The 20,878-nt window shown below is 45.3% G+C and overlaps 1 protein-coding gene across 1 annotated transcript in view; it reads left to right on the top strand.

The window, feature by feature from the left end:
* The window catches only part of LOC144791815 (fetuin-B-like), a 52,400-nt gene that overhangs the window by 20,116 nt on the left and 11,406 nt on the right, over positions 1-20,878 (top strand). The window contains exon 2 of the mRNA XM_078666596.1: positions 16,455-16,562. Coding sequence (XP_078522722.1) covers positions 16,455-16,562 — 108 coding nt within the window. The remainder of the gene's footprint in view (positions 1-16,454; positions 16,563-20,878) is intronic.

The following is a 20,878-nucleotide window of genomic DNA, read 5'->3' as shown; positions in this document are numbered from 1 at the left end:
CAAAACCAAGAAAAGAGCCAGGAACCAAAATAGGGAGGCCCTTCTGGAAACTGTACCCAAGGACAAGAGTGACCAACCCATCACGTGTGTCACCACATTCAACACAGCCTCCAATGAGGTGGCGAAGCTCATACGCAGAAACTGGAAAATCCTAAACTCTGGACAACAACAATGGGAAACCCCTAGGTTTGCCTATAAAAGGAGCAACAACCTGAAAGACCAACTCGTGAGCACCCGCCCCAGACCCCTGACCAATAGAGAACCCAACACTATCCTGAATGCGTGGGGCCTATCTAAAATTTCTGGACATTATCCATGCAATGACTGTAGCGTGTGCCACCTTACCAGCCATACGAAAACATTGATACTAGAACCAGACAAAGTGTGGACTCAACGCAGCCACACAAACTGCAATTCACGTAACGTGATCTACCTACTTACCTGCAGCTGCGGCCTCCGATACATCGGTATGACCGCCCGCAAAATAAGGACTAGAATCACAGAACACAGGAGCACAATCAGGTGCAAGAAGAACATTAGCAAACTGACCAGTCATTTCATCACCCAGGGACACACCCCCAATGACCTGACCTGGACCATCATCGAACAACTACCGGAACTGGCAGTGGATAATGATAAGAAATTACTCAGCAAGGAACAAAGTTGGATATATCGCCTATCCACCCAAACCAATGGCCTCAACAACGCCATACCGTGGAACTCAGTCACACCCTAGACCTACACTAGTCACAGTTACCTCGCCTTTTGTACAGTGGCCAGTCCCCCGTGCCATAGTCCTTCTGTACATAGACATAGATCATGCTCCCCCTTTTTTGCACCACTAGGCTGCCTTAACCATGGGCACATGCTTAAACCACCTTTAATATTGCCATGTCAACTTTAGCACACAGCGCCCAGCAGCGCATGCACATTATGCAGTGATTAACTGGCCGAACCACTCTGGGACGCGGCGCGTCCCACAAGCATGTCTCCCCAACATTAGCGCACACGTGGCCAACACTGATCCCTTTGCGCCTGCGCTGATAGACCACGCCACACCTAACATGGGTGTTGCCCCTTTCCCCGTACCAAAGGCGGCATATATTACCAGCTAAATTGTTGCTACATGTACCTTAATTACTCTATCATACAGATTGTAATAGCGCTTTCATACTGAGCATGTGCAAAGACTAGTGTGCAAATCATGAGCATGAGCACTAACATTTTAATCACGCAATCATACTGAGCATGTGCGAGAGACTAGTGTGTAAATCATGAGCATGAGCAGTAACATAGCAATCGCGCTATCATACAGAGCATGCACGAGAGACTAGTGTACAAACCACGAGCATGAGCAGCAACAACACAAAGGGGTAGTCTTTCCACCCTGACTATTCCCACAGGTGCTCATCATTACCTCGTTAACCATAGTATAAAAAGCCCACACGTCGACAGGCTCATTCTACCTGAGGACGACGGCGGGACAACAGGTACAAGGCAGGCACTGACCAGAAAGACTGTGAGTATGACAAACCTGGCAAGCCTCCAAACAACAAACTGGGTAAGCGCTTCCTTCCTCACAGGTCCCTAACCCCTGCAGCCTCTCTTTTTCTCCCATCGGGTCATCCCCTTACCGCTTCCCTCCAGGAAGCCTTGGCTAATAACCCAAAGCGTAAGAACAATTTTCTTGCGCCCTGCCACACTAAGTCAACTCCTCACAGTGTGATTTTCGTGTTTTAGCCACACCACGCTCCTAATTAGTCGCGTATTTTCACTCTGATGGCACCACCAGTACCATCACACCTAGCCGACTATAGTCCTCTCACCTTGCACTATAGACCCGGCCACCAAAGCATTGTTGACCATATGTCTAACCTGACTACTGACTCTCTCTGTATATGTTTTGTCCTTGTCCTTAATGTTTGTCTGTACAGGTATGCATGAGAAGGGAATCCCCCTCTCACATATAGAAAAACGCCTTAGTGAGTGTATCACATAGTCTGTACCACAACACTAAGTCTGTTTTATTTCACCACACCTTTTTAAAAAACGGTCCTGAGGAAAGCCAGAATACTTTAAGGCACTGGCTGAAACATGTCGACCATCTGAAGGACGCAGGGGGCAGTAACTCGCCACCCTCACGCGTCCTGTAGCCTTACTTTTAACCGCTGGTGACGGCCGGTTATTAAAATTTAATTTACCCTCGGGTACTGGGACCACCACCAAGCCGTTTTAAATCACAACTCACACAACCTCACTCACTGCACTCGCAGCAATATACCAGCTCCGCTGTAATCAGGCATCGTAGCACACCCGGGACATACTAGGTGTCACTGGGTGGGCCCGATGATGAAGCATGCCACCAACTAGGTTGGTGGGTGAGGGCTTCATGAATACACCAACAAGGTGCCCGTAACAGAACTAATTAGAGTACTGTAACACTCTGGTCAACTTAAGCTAGTCCTCTTTGATTAATCACACATCGCCTTGTAAATAGGTGCCACAAACCTTGTGAGCAACTGGGCGTCAAGGAACATCTAACCCCATGAGACAACACATAAAAAGTCCTGGTAGACAAATAAAAAGCGACAAATTTTTGGAGGTACAGGGGAACAAAAGAAATCATAGTGGTGAGGGGACTCTCAGAAGCAGACGGGTCTAACAGTCTTCAAACAAGAACTAGTACCATGGGCAAAGTTACAAATTTCACTGTTCAACAACATAACGGACCACTGTCTTTTCCGTCATCATGGAAGGGGCACCCTTGAGGTTCATGTATTAAAATGGATCAATTGGTAATCCCAAAGATTTCATATCCAAGCTACACTCAAAGTGGAAGAGTTGTCCTGCAAAAACTTGTGTCTGGGCCAGAGGTAATAACCTTTTGCGTTTTACCTAAAAATAGGTTTGAAAGAGGAAACTCATCATTGAAATTATAATCCCTTCAGTTTAAGCCTATAAGGGCCTTTGGGGCAACTCAACTGGCAACTCAACTGGCCTTCTTGCATGCTATGTTGACAATAGTGTAACTTTGAATCAAGCTGACCTCTCACATCTATGGAATAAACCTGGTGCATGGGGGATAGAGAATACTTCGCTGAATGTTATAGTCAAAGTCCAACTCCTGGGCAAAGGTCTAACTAATTATCAAGTGGAGGAGGACTCACCTTTCAAATTAAGACAGAAAATTGACTCACACTAGGTTGTGTCCTGGCTCCACTTGTATTTCCATTGTATATTTCTAACTTTTGGCCAAGTAAGATTCACTTTAAGCTGTTTCTCAAAAGGTGGGTGGTGTGAAAATCAGTAGTCCATCATATTCTGCCAATTTACTGTTGAGTGCTTCTAATCCAACCAGGTTGCTAAGATTACTAAAACATCTGGAAGAAATTAAGCATTAACCATTTTGCAATAAGTATAAAGGAAACTAAAAGTAAGGTTTTCTCGAGAAAGAAGTCTAGCCTTGCTTGGCCTGCAAATAATACTATGATAAGTCAGCTTCTACATAGCCATACCAATGTATTATATTTTTCCTTCTCTGAAATGTGAAGCAAACTTACGTAACTTGATAAACAATGCTGCATTGTGACATTTGGCATAAAAAAATGTTTAATACATTATACAGGTTGATCTACTGGGGCTCATAATATCAGTATTTGAGACTAAACTTGAACTGGGTATACTGTATGGTTCACCTGCCTTTATGGGAAAGTTAAATGAAGCTATGTATTCAATAACAATAAACTGTATTAGGAAACTCTTGAACCTTCGTCAGTCAAGGCCAAAATGCTGGATATGCATAGAGTTTGGGTTCTTGCTTATCGATTTATTAGAATAAGAATAAGAATTTCTATTTATTAGCATCTGGATAATTATTAAAGTACATTGGAGAATGAAACAGGGCCAACATTGGGGCCTTAAAACATGCTTCAGTTTTAGAATTACAGTCATCGTCAAAAGAAAAAATTAGGGGGGCATGGCCAGGATGGCGACCTAGAAGGCAGCAGATCCTGCAGGCTTCCGGTGTCGGACCCTCCCTGCGGGCTAATAATACCATAAATTCCCCCCACAGAACATCGCTGGTGGTGGGGAAGTTGAGGGAATACGTGGAGTAGGTGCTGGGAGCGATCCGGAGGCTCGAGTGACGCAGAGAGAGCTGTTTTGAGACCCACTGCCGTTGGCAGTGACATGGAGCCCTAACGTCTGGGGCAAAGCAGCGAGAGCGCCGAGGGTTGGTGGAGGTGCCCCTGCGATCCCGGGATCCCGCATACTCGCCGGATAGCACAATGTCTGCCCCCGCAACCTGCCCGGGGGCGTTAGCGGAGCCCGGACTGGGAGGCGCGCGGCCTGGGACAGCCCAGCGGCTGGAGACCAGCGGGAGAGCCCGCGCGTGCGTGCTGATGTGTGAAAATCGATGCTGGGGCTGTGGGGCCCTGCCCGGTGCAGGCGGGTCCTGCCTCTCCCGGCGCCCTATCAAGGCATCTGGCGCTTTACTCCGGGGGCTCTCTACTGGCGCCTGTCTACCACGGCGCAGGAAGGACAAGACAGCAGACTACGAAGGTGAAGAGGCAGAGGGCAGCGGCGCTGAGGAGGCCGGCCCGAGGTGGACATTGGCGCCATTTTGTAATCGCGGGGGACGCACTCGGCGCCCAGTTGACGTGGAGGTGGTCCACTGGACACAACAACAGAAGTATGCCCCCACTGGCGGAGGAGGTGGCAGGGGGGATTCTAAGCAGGCCTTCAAGCCATCACCACAGGGACTACTGGTGAGACTCTTCACCCAAGCGCCGTAGGAGCCCTTTAGATGCCCCGCAAGTGCCCCAACTGCTTGGATGGGTTAGCTGGGCTACACCACTGACTGTCTGATGACAACAGCGGCGTGGGTCCTTGGAGTCCTCTCCTAGGGATTGGCCGGGCCTACGCTCCCCCTCAGCCCACAGGTCTCACAGCAGAGGACCTGGAGGTGAATATCAGGCCGCCACGAGCCGGGGGCTAGCATTGGGGTACCAACACGTGCGAGAGCCACCTGGCTGGGACCACACCGGGGAGGCATCGTGACAGCAGCGGGTGGACTGGTGCGAGATGAAGGGGGGCTACCGGTGGCCCATTGCTCTCCTGTCCTGGACTGTTCCCCGATCCCCGGGAAAGAGTGGCACCTATCGCCGGCCCTACGCATCTCCCGAGAGGTTACGACGTGGGGCGCAATCTTTGAAGCTTTGCACCAAACGGGGGCAGCCGGTGCTGATGAAGGGCGACAGAACATGGCCAACACAAGGAAGAAGGGAGAACGCACGCTCACCGATATGCTTCTCAAGGGCCCGCCCAAAGACGACAGAGGACCCTCTTCCCCAGCAGAGTCGAAGCAAACCACAGACCCAGGGGACGGAGAGGTACCCATCACCAGGTCTTTCCTGGAATCCCTGTTTAACTCCCTGAGGGAAGACTTCCTTACGCTGAAACAGGAAGTGGCTGGGAAGGTCCAAGAGATAAGGCGAGGGGTGGACGGCTTGGGCGAGCGTGTGGCTGCCATAGAAGATTCGGAGCAGAACAGGAGTGAGTAAATCAAACAACTTCAGCAGGACTCCTTCACCTCCGGGACCAACAAGTAGACCTACATGCGCACGCAGAGGATCTCGAGAACAGATCGCGACACAATAACATCCGGATCCGGGGCGAACCATCTAAGGAAGAAGGAGCGAACATCACTGAGTACCTGCAGGACCTATTTTTGGAGATCTTGGGGGAGCCCACAGATTTCGACATTCATATTGACAGAGCGCACAGAGTAGGATTGGCGTAACGGGCACCTGCTCCTCCCCCGGATATACTGGCCTTTCTACCAGACTTTCCTCTGAAGGAGAGAATCCTTCGCGAAGCACGCCAGAAGCAACCTCTTCAATACAAGGGTCACCCGGTAGCACTATATCAGGACCTATCGGCCATCACACTTCAAAAGAGGAAAGCCTTCAAGGCCGCCATGACAGCACTGCGTGACAAGGGGATCCCATACTCTTTGGGACACCCCTCCGTTTGATCTTCAAGTGGAATGGTACCTTGCATCAGTTGAGATCACTCAAAGATATCTGCGCTCTGCTGGGAATTGAGCATGACGAGAGGCTTGCCTCACCCGGGCCCTCCCAGCAATCCTCACGGGAAGAGTGATAAAGAGTCGGCCGCAGACGGTCGCCTACAACAAAACTGAAACCAGACCCAGCCACTATAGCACAGGAACAGGCTCTGGCCGTCCAGGAGGTGTCCAGAGACACGTCACCGATGGATTGATCTAATTGAGCGATGGGGGTTCATTGGCACTGCGACAACGATGGTCCGGGGGGGAAATGGGCGGGGAGCCGGGGTGGTCGTCGTGGCTGTTCGCTCACTCAAGTAACTTCACCACAGGCCTACGATTCCAGTTTCCAGGCTTGGGACTATGTAAATCTGTTGGGGTTAGGGTGGAGGGTGGAAAGGTAGGGGGAGGGAGCGGGGTGGGGCCAGTGGGCGTGGGAGGCGGGGGAACCAGTGTGCCAACGGGGTCCGGGGCTCTGAAGAGGTACTCAGGAGGGATGGCTCTCTTCAGCTTAAGGCGCTCCAACACTCAAGGGGCGAGATGATGGGGGCCAAAATACTGGTTATCACCCTGAATGTAAAAGGGCTTAACAACCCCATTAAAAGGAGGGTGGTCCTCTCGTATTTAGAGAATTCGGGTGCCGCTATATGCTTGCTTCAAGAAACCCACCTTCTAACCAAGGTCTGGCACAGGTTGAGGTCTCGCGCTTTCCCCCAGCAATTCTTCTCTTCCACTATCTACAATAAGGCCGGGGTGACTATCCTATTCGCCAAACACTCCCAGGAGTACGTAGGGGACAAGGTGGGAGAGATTAAGGGCAGGCTCATCGCCTACGACATTAGGGTGGGTGACTTGACCATGACAGTGGGATCCCTGTCCGCCCCTAATACGGGTCAGGAGCCCTTTCTTAAACAGGCCCTCTCAGAGACCCTATGCTCCTCGACTTGATTCCGTCTTATAGGAGGGGACCTCAATTTGGTTATGGACAAGGGGGCAGATAGATCCGGCCACGGCTACGGTGCCACATGACGCTCTCACCTGGCGGGAGGGACTGGCTGACTCAGAGGGGATTGGTGGACTTATGGCGAGCCCAGCACCCTGGGAATACGCAATACATGTTTTACTCACACGTGCATCACACATATGCTAGATTGGACCACTTCTTGGGATCTTCAGAGCTGTTGGCAAAGGTGGAGGAGGTAGACATCACCTGGCAGCCATTTCAGATCACGATGCGGTAGAAATAACGATACAGGTCCCTCGCACTAGGACACGCAGGGTAGATGGAGGTTGAGAGAGGCCTTACTGCAGAGGAAGAAGATAGTCCAACAAATACACAAGCGCATCACAGACTACCTTAAATTCAAAGATCGGCCAGATACACCTGAGTCTGCTATCTGGGGGGCCTTGAAAGCGGTAGTGAGAGGAGAACTGATAGCAGTCTCCGCGGCAGAAATCAAAGAACGTAAAGATAAACGGGACTCGCTAACAGCCAAAGTGTCCGAACTGGAGAGGGTACACAGTCGTACAGGGGCTCCTAGAATTTGGAAACAGCTAAAAATGGCAAGAGCCCAACTGGCGGGTCTGGATGTGGACAGGGCCGAGTACGCGGCACAACGGCTGCATCACATGTACTATGTGGGAGGGGACAAAACAGAGCGCCTCCTGGCGAGTGCGCTTCGAGCCAAGGTCCAGCGTTCCAAAATCGCGACCCTACACGACGCCCATGGGGAGTTGCTACATGACGAGGCTCGGATGGTAGAGGCTTTTCGAGAATTGTACGCATCCCTCTATAGTGCTGACCCTCATCTTGATAGTGAAGCGGAGGCATACCTGAGTGGAGTAGCCACTACAGCTCTCATTGCGGAAGGTGCAACCTCGTTGGACGCGCCAATCAGGATAGGGGAGGTGATCAGCCCAATTTCGCGCCTCAAACCCCTGAAATCACCCGGCCCAGATGGCTTCTCCGCTGGTTTTTATAAAGTCTTTTGCCCCTTAATCGCGCAGTTACTAACCAGACTTTTTAACTCATTTCAAGGGCCAGGCTCCATTCCTCCTGACCTGCTGAAAGCAGACATTATTGTGTTGTGTAAACCAGGCAAAGATGCCACTCATTGCGCGGCCTACCGGCCGATTTCTTTACTCAATCTCGACCTCAAACTCTTTACGGGGATCCTCGCCTCTAGACTTGGACCATGCCTACCGGGTATTATAGAACCGGACCAATCGAGTGTTATCCCATGTAGACAACACCAAGCGTATTCTCCACTTAATCGATAAAACCCACTTCGCGCAGTCAGATACCGTTCTCCTGTCGATAGATGCTGAGAAAGCATTTGACAGGGTGGATTGGGGCTTTCTCGAAAATATTCTGGCTCACTGGGGAACGCTTTAGAGCATGGGTTGCTAGCTGTTATCATTGGTGTGAGAAGTTGGCCTGGTATATGATGTTCACTATTCTAGTGAGCACCTTGCACCAGTCCAAACAACCCTTATTGTGATGGTTGTAAAGTCAACCTTATGGACCAGCTATCCTAGTGGTAGCATGGACAAAGCAGTCTTAGGCTAAACTCAAGAGGGCATGTAAGGCCAGCTGTTTTACCATATGTAACCCCTTTAATACCAAATGAAAGGACACCACACAGGATATGTATAAAATATATATGTATTTATTTCTAAACAACCCCTCTGAACTCTTTATGAGGTCAGAGGACAAAGCACATAACAAGAGACTTAATTATCATACAGTAAGTTGCACAATATACAGTAATGCCCCAGGGGCACTTCAAACCATGTACTAAAATAGTGGTATAAGAACCACGTCATGAACAAAGGAAATACCTGGGGCCTAGGGAATCCCGTGGGCTTCCTGCTCCCTATCCTTTGGTAGTCCAGCATAGCCCCAGCGATTCGCTAGGCCCTAGGCCTTTCCTTTGTTCGTGACGTGGTTCTTATACCACGTTGATCGCTTGATGGTGCCTGCTTACACAGGGTGGTCACTCCTTGACCACAAGGGAGATTCTTCAGTCTTCCATCTTCAAGTAGAACGTCGAAGGTCCAGAGTTTTGTTTCAAGGTTCAGTCAGGATTGATATTCAAAGGGAAATCCCTGGGTACACACTCGAGTATAGACTATTGAACTTACGCACCACTCTGTCTATGCATTCAATCTTAAAATTAAAAAGGAATCAACTAATTGAAAAAAGGAATTTAAATTTCCACACTAAAATACGAACGTTCACAGTCTTTTTAATTAAAATATAAAACAATACATATCAATTGACAAATTAAAATTTCAAAGAGTAATCCTTGAAAGGGAAGCTTTCTTTAAAAACACAAGGCAACAAATCACAACAAATCATTACAATTAATCACATACATACTAACATTAACATAGGTGATTACACGCCCAAAATATACATCATAAAAAGCATTTACAACTGAAAATTGTAACTGGTCACAAAGTGGAATATATAACAGAAATAAAAAACCCCTATAAATTGTGGTTAACTGATATCTTTACCACCTATGGTAGCTGGATCCAGAGGTCATTAAATAGTTAGACAGTGACGTCAAAAGTACCACTTATGCGTGCATATCAGTTGCTCACTAGACCTTTCTTTGGATTCTACATAGGAAAAAGTGACGCACTTTTTTCAATTAGTTGATTCCTTTTTAATTTTAAGATTGAATGCATAGACAGAGTGGTGCGTAAGTTCAATAGTCTATACTCGAGTGTGTACCCAGGGATTTCCCTTTGACTACTTATCACTGTACCCTGTTCCCTGGTGATAGTGGGGTACTCTCTCCCTAGATATCAGTCAGGATTGATCTAAAGTCTTGGTACTCAGCTCCTACCTATATACCAAATCTAGGGGCTGGATTACCTGCTAGGTCCCTCCTATGGGTGGGACCCAGGAAGGGGGTGGTTACACCCCTTTCCCTTTGTCCAGTTTCGCGCCAGAGCTGGGGCTGGAGTGCCCCAGCACCGGTTGGAACTGGACTATGCATGGGACACCTTGTGTGCCCCAGGCAGTGTCTCATTTCATTCAGCCCTCCCTGCCCCAATACACTATAGCCTGTCTGGGGTGGTGCTAGCACCTCCCTGTGACAGGAAACCTATTGTCCAAGCCTCCCTCACTGTAAGGACTCCCAGCAGCAGGAGGTCAGACTTGTGTCTGCGGCAGCGGCATCCATGTTGTGATGCTGAGGCTCTGGTTAACTTTAACCGGGATTAGTAGGAACAACATGTCTTCTCCCTCTAGAAGGGTGGAATGCTACCCCCGTCACCAGGACTGCAGAGGGGGTAGTATTCCAAAGCGTGTGACACCTTACACAACATGTTTTGATAAAGCCAAACCAAAGTTAGCATTTAACCGCGAGGTTCATAATGCACTTAAGAGTATATGGTATGGCTATATCCTAGAACAGCTATAAGGACATGGTTCCGAAAGCTGCAGACAGGCTCAGCTCATGCTAGAGCACCATCTCACATAAAACAAAGCACTCTGCCTCCAGGATTGTTAAGGCCTGCCATAGGAGTGACTTATAGGTGTATATGTGTCTAGATATAAGGTTAGATATAGGAATACGATATCTAAGCAAAGGGGTGATTACACGACCTTGCCCCAGCTGAGGGATCAACCAGTTGTGTCAGTTTGGATGGCTAGCCAGGGGTGGCAAAAGATATGCTGCAGCCCCTGGTAGGCCTTGGATGCACCTATGCCCTGGGTACCTATAGTACACTGTACAGGGGCTCATAAGGTGACCCAATTCCCAATTGGTAATGTACCTAAAGTAAATGGTATGAATTTAGAGAGAGAACAGCTGGGCTATGGGTCTGATTAGCAGGCCCACAGCCACATCTAAGTCGAAAACCAGTGAAGCAGAAAGTGGGGTGACCATAGGAAAGCAGACTCTACTCGCCTACAATCGGCCTCAGGCTCGGATCCGCATTAACGGGTTAGGCTCCAAACCATTTGACATCCAGCGGGGTACTAGGGAAGGGTGCCCACTCTCGCCCCTCCTCTTTGCGCTCTACGTAGAACCACTCGCGCAGAGGGTGAGGGACAATCCAAACATCCGCGGCACCACCTTTGGAGAAGAGCCGCACTCAATCAGCCTTTATGCCGACAACATCTTGGCAGCGGTGGACGACCCTGAGTGATCTCTAACAGCCTTCTTAGATGAAGTGGAGGCTTTCGGTCGCGTGTCAAGACTCAAGATGAACAAAGGGAAGTCAATGATCCTCCCACTCGGCAGTAACTCTAATACCGCACGTGAGCCCCCATTGTACGGTGGGGGATTGCTGGTTCAAACGCAGCACCCATACTTGGGAATCGTCCTCACCAGGTCCACCAAACAAACGGTCACTCTGAACTACTCCAGGGCCACCTCGCAACTCCTAGAGGACCTCAGAGGGTGGCGGAAACAACCGCTCTCCCTACTGGGGCGCATTGCCGCGGTAGAGATGTCTGCACTTCCCAGGCTGCTATACATTTTTCAGACTATCCCGGCGATGCCTCCCACAGGCACCATCAAGACCCTTCAGGAGCCGATACAACATTTTATCTGGGCGGGGAAGAAGCCGCAGATGCACCGGAGCTTGTCCTTTCAGGGGCCAGATGAGGGGAGCCTGGGGATCCCTAATCTACAGCAGTACTTTCAGGCGGCACAATTGAGGGAGGTACATTGTGGAATGGTACAGGCCTGAGTTTGAAAAGAGATGGTACATACTTTGCTCTGGAAAATACCCTTTCTCCACTGCATGCATAGGCCTAGATACATCCAGAACTCACCCATAACCCGGACAGTGCTACGCATATGGGATTCAGTGGCAACTAAAAGAGAGCTCACTACCTTTCCGTCACCACTCACGCCTCTGTAAGACAACCCTGAATTTGCCCCGGGGGTGGACGCACACTTGTTTCCACAGTGACGCGTGTCCATTTGCAGGTCGGCGGGCCATCTCTTTGACTTAGAGGGATTTATACCCTTCACCGCACTATCGTAACTTTATGATATTGCTGCCCCACAATGTTTCCAATACTTTCAAATCCGTCACTGGCTATCACATCTTGACATCACCCCTCTAGTAGCCAGGAAACTGACGATGTTCGAAAAATGGCTCGCCACCAAAAACTCAGATCTCAAATTAATCACTGACCTCTATAAAATGATCAACCTACTTCCCGAGAACCACCGCTCCGCCAGCCAGTGACGCTGGGAGGCAGAACTTGGGCGACAGCTCACGACCCGGGAATGGCACTCTATATACTACAAAGCCAACCACACAGCCAGGAACACAGCAGGCAAAGAGAAGGCGGTGAAACTAGCAACTTACTGGTATCGGACCCCGGTCAGGCTGCATAAAGGTAACCCGTCCCAGAGCCCGACCTGTTGGAGAGGGTGTGGCGAGGAAGGCACCTTGACGCATCTTCTCTGGGACTGCAGGGAGGTCACGGTCTATTGGACATCATTCCTCAACGACATAGACACTTATTTTAACACCAAAATTCCACGATTCCCCGCATATACTCTATTGGGGATCCCGAGCACGCTCACATTCCCACTGAAATCACCTAGAGGATGGCAGATCGGCCTAGCAATGCAGGCGGCTTCTCAGCATATCCTATCTCTCTGGTGCACAACCACACGGCCTACACACACTGGTTGGCTACACAAACTTTGGTACACGCTGGGTATGGAGTGCATCCGAGCCACACTCACACAGTCCGGGGCCTCCTTCAATACAGTCTGGCAGCTGATCCTATCTCTACTATCGCAGGAATTTAATGAAATAACATGCCTGAAATACCTTCGCCTGTTACGCCTCACCGAGGCCCATCAATCTGCAGCCGAGTCTGGACCGCAGCCCTCATGAGCCTCCTACAAACCCTGTCTTATATGGGCACAGATCAAGGCACACTGGTTGGGGTGGGGGGGGTTTAGGGCGGGGGGAGTTTTTGTGTAACTGTTTGTACTCACGAATGACACATGTAAAGAGATGTGCGCAGAAATCAGGAGGGCACTCATGGACATATATCGCACCCAACGACTCACACGTACAATGTTCTCATAATCCCAAAAGCCAAGCACAACTTTCTGCCCCAAATGTACTCTTGTGGGCGCTTACAGGGAATGAAATGTACTTGTCTTTTGCTAAAATCAATGAAACAAATTTAAACAAAAAGGAAGAAATTAGTAATCCCATTCCTTAGCCTTATTTGTTGGAACTCTATAAACTTGACACTTAGGAAACATTATGTACTGAGGGTATATATTGTATGACATTCATATTGGGTAAAATAATATAAACTCCTGCATTTATCTGGGATTGGTATTTACTTATTTGGGAACAGCATTCACATCAAGGCCCTTATTACTAATTTGTTACTGCAAACAAATGATGGACGGAATGCTGAGAATGCAAACATTCTCGCCCAGTCAAAATATCTGGGTTAAATCCATCGTTCTTTTGCCCACTACACCACCCCAGTTTGGACCCAGCCATATGCAAATCAGTCTTGACCCTATGCCCCATGGGAACAGTCCAGACCGAACTGCCAGACCAGATCCTCCCTGGACCGGAAACAAGCATCCTGGGACCAGTTTCAGGGTATGTCACCCTTCTTCAGCCAGGCTATGGTGAATGCAGTAGCGCAGTGAGCAAGGGACCCACGTCTGGGCATACCCATCCCACTTAGGGCGAAAAGTGTTACAGCAAACAAATGATGGACCGAATGCTGACAATGCAAACATTCTCCCCCAGTCAAAACATCTGGGTTAAATCCATCGTTCTTTTGCCCACCACGTCACCCCAGTTTGGACCCAGCCATATGCAAATCAACCTTGACCCTGTGCCCCATGGGAACAGGCCAGACGGAACTGCCAGACCAGATCCTCCATGGACCGGAAACAAGCATCCTGGGACCAGTTTCAGGGTATGTCACTGGGGTGAATGTATGACATTGTTCTGCATCCTGTCCATCAACTGTTGTTTTTTCATTTGTCACCCCGAGTGGGACGGGTATGCCCAGACGTAAGTCCCGTGCTCCCCATGCCACTGGAATCAAGCTATCCTGGCTGATGAGGGCTGAAAGCCCGAAACCGGTCCTAGGATGCTTGTATCTAGACCAGGGAGGACCTGGCCTTGCCGTTCGGGCTGGACTGTTCCCATGGGGCACAGGGTCAAGACTGATTTTCATATAGCTGGGTTCAAACTGGAATGGCATGGTGAGCAAACAAACGATGGGCCTAGATCTCTGTACTGGGGTGAATGTATGACATTATTCTGCATTCTGTCCATCAACTGTTGTTTTTGCACTTATTACTAATTCAGCAGTCCAATGGACTGCAGAAGCAGCGGTCCGCCGGCCGCATTAGGACTGTGGCGTGTTGACCGCCACGGAACCGCTGCTGCTGCCAGGGATCCACAATCCCTGGCGGAGACGCAGTGGTCTTAGGCCCCTAATATGCTGGCTGTGCTGCTGAGGAACCGCCATGCATTTTAGGAGAAAACTCTGCGCAATGGGCTGCACGTATGAGGACACATGTTGTGACCTACTGTGTGCATACACCCTTAGTTCCTGCAGGGCATGGACTTGAATGTCCATGCCTTGCATGAACTGCCTTTGACGTTCCCATTTTTCTAAGGCACAACAGTGGGACCACCAAAGAACTGCCCCCAGAGTACTCTGGTGGGCAGTCTTTAATGGCTTTGGCAGTCGCTGAGTGGGGCGGCAGAGTGGCAACCCCACTATGAGGCCGCCAAAGTAATAGTAAGGCCCTATGCAAGCTTAACTCCAAAGAAACAAGCCTTCATAGACTTTAGTGTTAAAATCTAATTTTTCCATCAAAGAATGTGATATTTCTCATTGGTCCACTCCTCTGCCAGACAACTCCATGGGGCAAATTTGGCAACAAGCCAACGTGAGGATAATCTTCCTTTCATGCACGTACCACCGTTTTTTTGTGTTGATGCGCTTACGATGCTTAGCCCACCACAAAACTTCATGTATATATGATAACTTTCACCCTAGCCATACCACCAATATGGCTACACCATTTGCCGCTTATTTATCGTCTACACAGCACAATAGATATCGGCAATCAAACTGCTTTGTGAATATGTTACCATACTAAGACTCTCCCCTGTATGTGTGTTTTGTCATACTTGTTGTATGTCCAGTAATGCTCTAAGAGGGAAACTCCCTCAAACATGTAAAGCACCTTAGTGAGTGCTACACATTTTTCAAAATTACACAATCACTTAAAATTAAGTAATTTGCACCTACACACTTTGGTCCTGAGGAAAGCCAGTTTTAATCATAAAGGCCTGGCTGAAACATGTAGGCCACACCTGGATGTAGGAGACCCTAATTAACACTCCTATAGCATCCAACAGCCTTTTTTAATGCTAACAGTGACCCAGGTATTAAAATATAATTTACCCTCGGGTACTGGGATCCCTATATAGCTTTTAAATTTTCACCTTCACGTCACTACACTGCACACTCAGAAACATACCTGCTCCGCTGTATTCAGGCGTCGAAGCACACCCGGGACACACTCGGTGTCACTGGGTGAGCCCGATGATGAAGCATGCCACCAACCAGGTTGGTGGGTGAGGGCTTCATGAACAAACAAAAGGGTTTGTACCCTGTCTTACAGTCTTGAGTCTATGTAAATTCACAAATAGGCTAGTCCTTATTGATCACGCATATTTCTCATTGTGACAGTTTGAAAATCCTTGGAAGTCATCTGGGAATGGTCATATAAATTCATTGTTGATTTTTTTCAGCAAGAGTGGACTATTAGCCACATTTTAGGTATCTATCCAGCAGTCTGTGGTTTGCAAATGAAGGACCTGATTTAGAATTTTGGCGGGCAGATAATCAGTAAAAAGTTTGATAGATAACTCATCTGCCCTATTAAAAGTGCCATAGGAAATAATGCACTTGTAGTAAAGTGGATGGCAAATCCATCATGTCCTTGACAAGGGCAACCCATATGTCAAACTCTAAATCAGGACCTATGCATTAAAAATCAACCATTACAAATAGTATAGTGGGTGTTCGAAACTTTGATTAGTAGGGTCACTAACATGATGTGCTCAGTCAAACACAGGTTCCTAGTCATTGCAAACAGTGTACTAATCCTTGATCTGTTGCAATTGATGTTCGATAAACTGTGATTGATTCTTTTAACTTTTGCATTGAAAAGGGCCAGCCATTTTCAATTATGCAATACAACGTTTATTAATATTACTCATTTGTATCATTATTATTGTAATTATGTATTGCTAGAGGCACAGATATTGGCATTTGGCTCCTGGTTCAAATGGTTTCTTCTTGTTTGAAAAATATGCTTTTGTTTTGTTCTTCTAGGGTCCGGGTAGAATATTTTACCTAACTATTGATGTGGTGGAAACAACATGTTCTGTCCTCAGTGGGAAGAGCTGGAAAGACTGTGGAATCTACCCCTTCCATCAAACGGCAAGTAGTATGATAACAAGTAGATTTACATTCAATAATACCTGTTTTTCCTAACATTTATTGAGATAAAAAAGGGGGCACTTTTTAGTTCTGGCAGTAGGCAAGAACTTTTAATTTTAATAATAATATCTATATAATATACTTACTTACAATGCCTTTCAGACAGCCCTGTTCATCCATTGAATAAAAAATAAACAATGGTCCCCTCAGGAGAAGTAGAAAGCTTTTACTTCTAAAGCAAAGAAAAAGTGTGAACAAAAATTAAACTCAAAAACCTTTCAGTGGTTAAAACAAGCGCCTGTATTTCCAGACGCACCCGCTGTGCAAGATTCAGGTAAATGCATTACATAAACATAGCAATAGAGAACTTGAACACCCACGCTTCAAGAAAATAACAGAGAGGGACTCCTTGTGAACATCGCAGTGTTTAAGTGAATGGGCAGGACAGTGAGCAATAGTATGAAGTATTTTTGTAAAAACATTAGGTTTATTTTAAAAATGCTTACGTTTTACATCAGGAAACCCTGGTCCCCAATGACTCAATGGGTCCCTCTTCTAGCAAGTGTTCATTTAAAGCCAACACATGTATGTCGAAGTTACGAACCCTAAGCATACATTTTTTATAAAATCATCCTCAGGACCCAAAAAGGTAGACATCACATAAGTACAATCATGTATGTGTCACTCATGTATGGGAAGTAAAATTGGATCCCTCTTCATCTATACAATAAATCCAATATTGTTCACTCAGGATATAGAATGCAACCTTCAGTTGCTCACAATCGAGAATGCGGCTCTTCATCCATTGGTCTGTTGATGTATCATCCACATTTCTTTTGGAGAGTTAAAATATAAGGATATTGCAAGTCGCCAAGGGGTTCTGTGACTATGTTGAGGAAGGAGACTGAAATGGTGCTATGGTGACTAGTCTTCCCAGCAAAGCAACATTGGGGGCCTCTTTATGATGTCGGGCGGAAAGTTTCCGACAAGCAGAAAGAGGCTTTTCACCTGAAATGGTAGGTTTAGACTGACCACCGTATTAGGATAGCGGCGGTCAGAGTTAAACCTGGAGGGGGATTCTGGCATGGTTCCGAGGGGCCCAAGAAGCCAGTCGGTCCATCGGAAAGACAGCATAATCCCACAATGACGGCGCTTCCGCCACAGGATTACTATGTAAGTTTCCGTCATGGAAAGGCTGTCAGAAAGCGACATATGGGGCCCCTAATAGGGTCCCCTTCCCCACTAGCCCTCTGCAATGGGGCCTGGAGGCATGGTGCCTGCCACACGGTGCAGGGATGTGGCAGTGCCTGCCATACAGTGCAGGGATGTTCACAAACATCCATTTTGCAATGGAAGCTTGTGCTTCTGGGTTTTTCCGCACGCTGCACAAGCTTCCATTGGATAATGGATGTTTGTGCCGACCCTATGGGTGGTCACATCATAATCATGTGGTCGGAGCGCCGACCTAAGGTCGGGCGGTTCCAAACTGCAACAGTCTTGTCCGCCCGACATCGTAATCAGGCCCATAGTTTGGATTGGGGCTTTGTACTTGTCAGCAGCCTTAATATCTTGTGCATGATAGGGGTGATAGGGTAATTGATCAAGGATACCGATTAACATGTGTCATGGCAGATGAGCTGCAGCTCCACATACAGCCTCTGCTTTTTTATTTTGTACTATACCATTCTCTTCTTATAAAGAATCTATATCTGAATATCCGTACTCATGTGAAGCAAAGATAGGACCCAGCAAGGCATTCTGTTATACCAAGAATGCCAAGGCATTGTACCCCGCTCAAATTCTGATGAGAAAAGGGGGTGAGGGGGAGGATGGAGTGTGCTGTTGACCAGGTTGCAAGGGCAGAGGAATTTGGAATTAACAAATGTGTGTTGCCATCAAAGCAAAATCCCACATGGGTCTTGCCAAGGATCACTTAATCTTTCAAAAGGTTATCACTAATATATGACTTATGCTGATAAGATGTGAGATTTGTGGCCGGCAATAGGTGAAAGAAATACAGAATGCACTCACATCCTATAGAGCTCTCTGTAATGTTTAATGGCAGAATATCAAAAACAACAATATCATTTGACATGAATATAAAGTCAAAAATATAATTTTTAAGGATTTTGTGTTTATGGACTTACAGTGTGAAGTAGCCAATTATTGTGTAGAAAAGATTGTGGAAGACAATATCACCACAAAATAGAAAATATTGTATTTGATAAACACTAATTTATAATTCATTTATTTTAAACATTAACCAAGTAAAGAACTAATATCATGTAAAATAATGGTTTTAATACATTATGATAAAATGTACATATATATATATATATATATATATATATATATATATATAGATATACATCGATATATATTCACATAGAGAGAGAGAGAGAGAGAGATTATTTAACAATATAGCTCTACTAAATAAACAATTCTTTAAATACATTGTATTTAAAATATTAAAAGTATTTCAAAATGAAAATTAACAAACATATAGAACAAAGAAAAATAGACAATATCTAACCTAATTGAAATATGAAATGATCATTTTCAATAGTTTTATTTCATACCTTAAATAGAATATACAAATCTATATATATTTAAACAAAAATATTAAAATAATTAAAAATTACAAAGATAAACTTAGCAGTAAAAAAATCACATTAAAAAACATGTGTAGTAACATATAGTAAAAATATATAACAAATCAGTAAACTAATGAATTGAATATATAAAATCATTTCAAATGAAGAATATTTTTTTAAATAATATGAATATTTAAAAAACAGAATATTGAAATAAAGGAAACATGTAAAATCAAACAATAGAAAACATAATTAATATACCTCCAATATTAAAAAAATTAGAAAAATGGTCACACCTTGCATGCATTACATTTACTGATAGCCCTCCAAAGTATACAAAACCAGGAAAATGTTGAATTTCGAAGTACTTATATTTATTATTTCCATTCCAGTGTATGCATCATTAAGGCAAGTGATGATCTTCGGAGGGCTTATATTTACTATACCTATTCCAAACTAAGCAACTGTAGGGAAGGTGTTGGACTTTGAAGGGGTTAGATTTACTATTGTCACTCAAGTATAAGCAACAGGTAGGAAGGTGTTGGACTTCGGAGGGGTTAGATTTAATCATCCCACTTTAGTCTGAACAACATCAGGCCAGGAGTTAGACCTTGGATGAATTATATTTACTAGTCCCACTACAGTCTAAGTAACAGTAGGTAAGGTTTTGTTATTCGGAGTGGATAGATTTAATATTTCCAGTCTAGTGCAAGCAACAAGAAGAAAAGTGTTGGAATTGGAGAGGTTAGATTTACTATGCCGACTCCTGTCTAAGCAGCAGGAGTAAAAGTGTTCGACTTTTGTGAGGTTAGATGTACTATTCCCATTCCAGTCTAAGGATCAGCAGTTACATATAACATTCTGATTCGCAATTCTTTTGGTAAAACGTTTCAACACCTGACAACATAAAATTATTGAAACAAATTATTTTCAAAGAAACAAGATATTATATGAAAAACATTAACTTCAATGTAAAAAAAGAATTATCACATAAAATAAAAACTAAAATACATTTTATGAATATTATTAAAGATATTTAACTAAACATTAATACATATTTGGCATAAAAGTAGAAACTTACATAATGCAAATCAATTATGATTTACCTAATTAATTGTCAATTAAATATTCAAATAATCTAACAAATAATTAAATAAACAATTTCAAATTAAATATCTTCCCATCCTATTTGACTACAATGCCAACAACCCGCTTCTAAAATATAAATGACTAATGAAATTATAATACATTAAAAATATAATAAAATTAACAAAATAAATGTAAATAAATAAAATAACAATACACTGTTAACATAATTAATAGCCAATTAAATATTTTATGTACAATTTAAAGTTAAGTGATATTCAACATCAATAAATTATAGTTTATTTAACTTCCCACTCAATTCCCCTAGAAATCCAACAACCTCCTACTGCATTATAAATGACTAACTAAATTAAAAACAAAAATTACACGTTTAAAATTACAAATTATAGTAAAAAAAAATAAGAATCATGCTAAAAACTAACACCTAAAATATATAAACTACCAAAATATATTAAATTCATTTAAACAATATTTATTAAAATAATATTAAAGTAAACAATGTTAAATAGAACAATATTTATACAAATATTGTGTACAAAAACCCGATATTCTTACCATTGATATTCTGTTCCACAATATTTTTGTAGTGACAATATTTTTGCCATGATATTCATT

The sequence above is a fragment of the Lissotriton helveticus genome, chromosome 11, assembly GCF_964261635.1.
Source record: "Lissotriton helveticus chromosome 11, aLisHel1.1, whole genome shotgun sequence".
Classification (NCBI taxonomy): Eukaryota; Metazoa; Chordata; class Amphibia; order Caudata; family Salamandridae; genus Lissotriton; species Lissotriton helveticus.
Note: the sequence above shows the minus strand (reverse complement) of the source record. Positions and strands in the feature narration are given on the sequence as shown.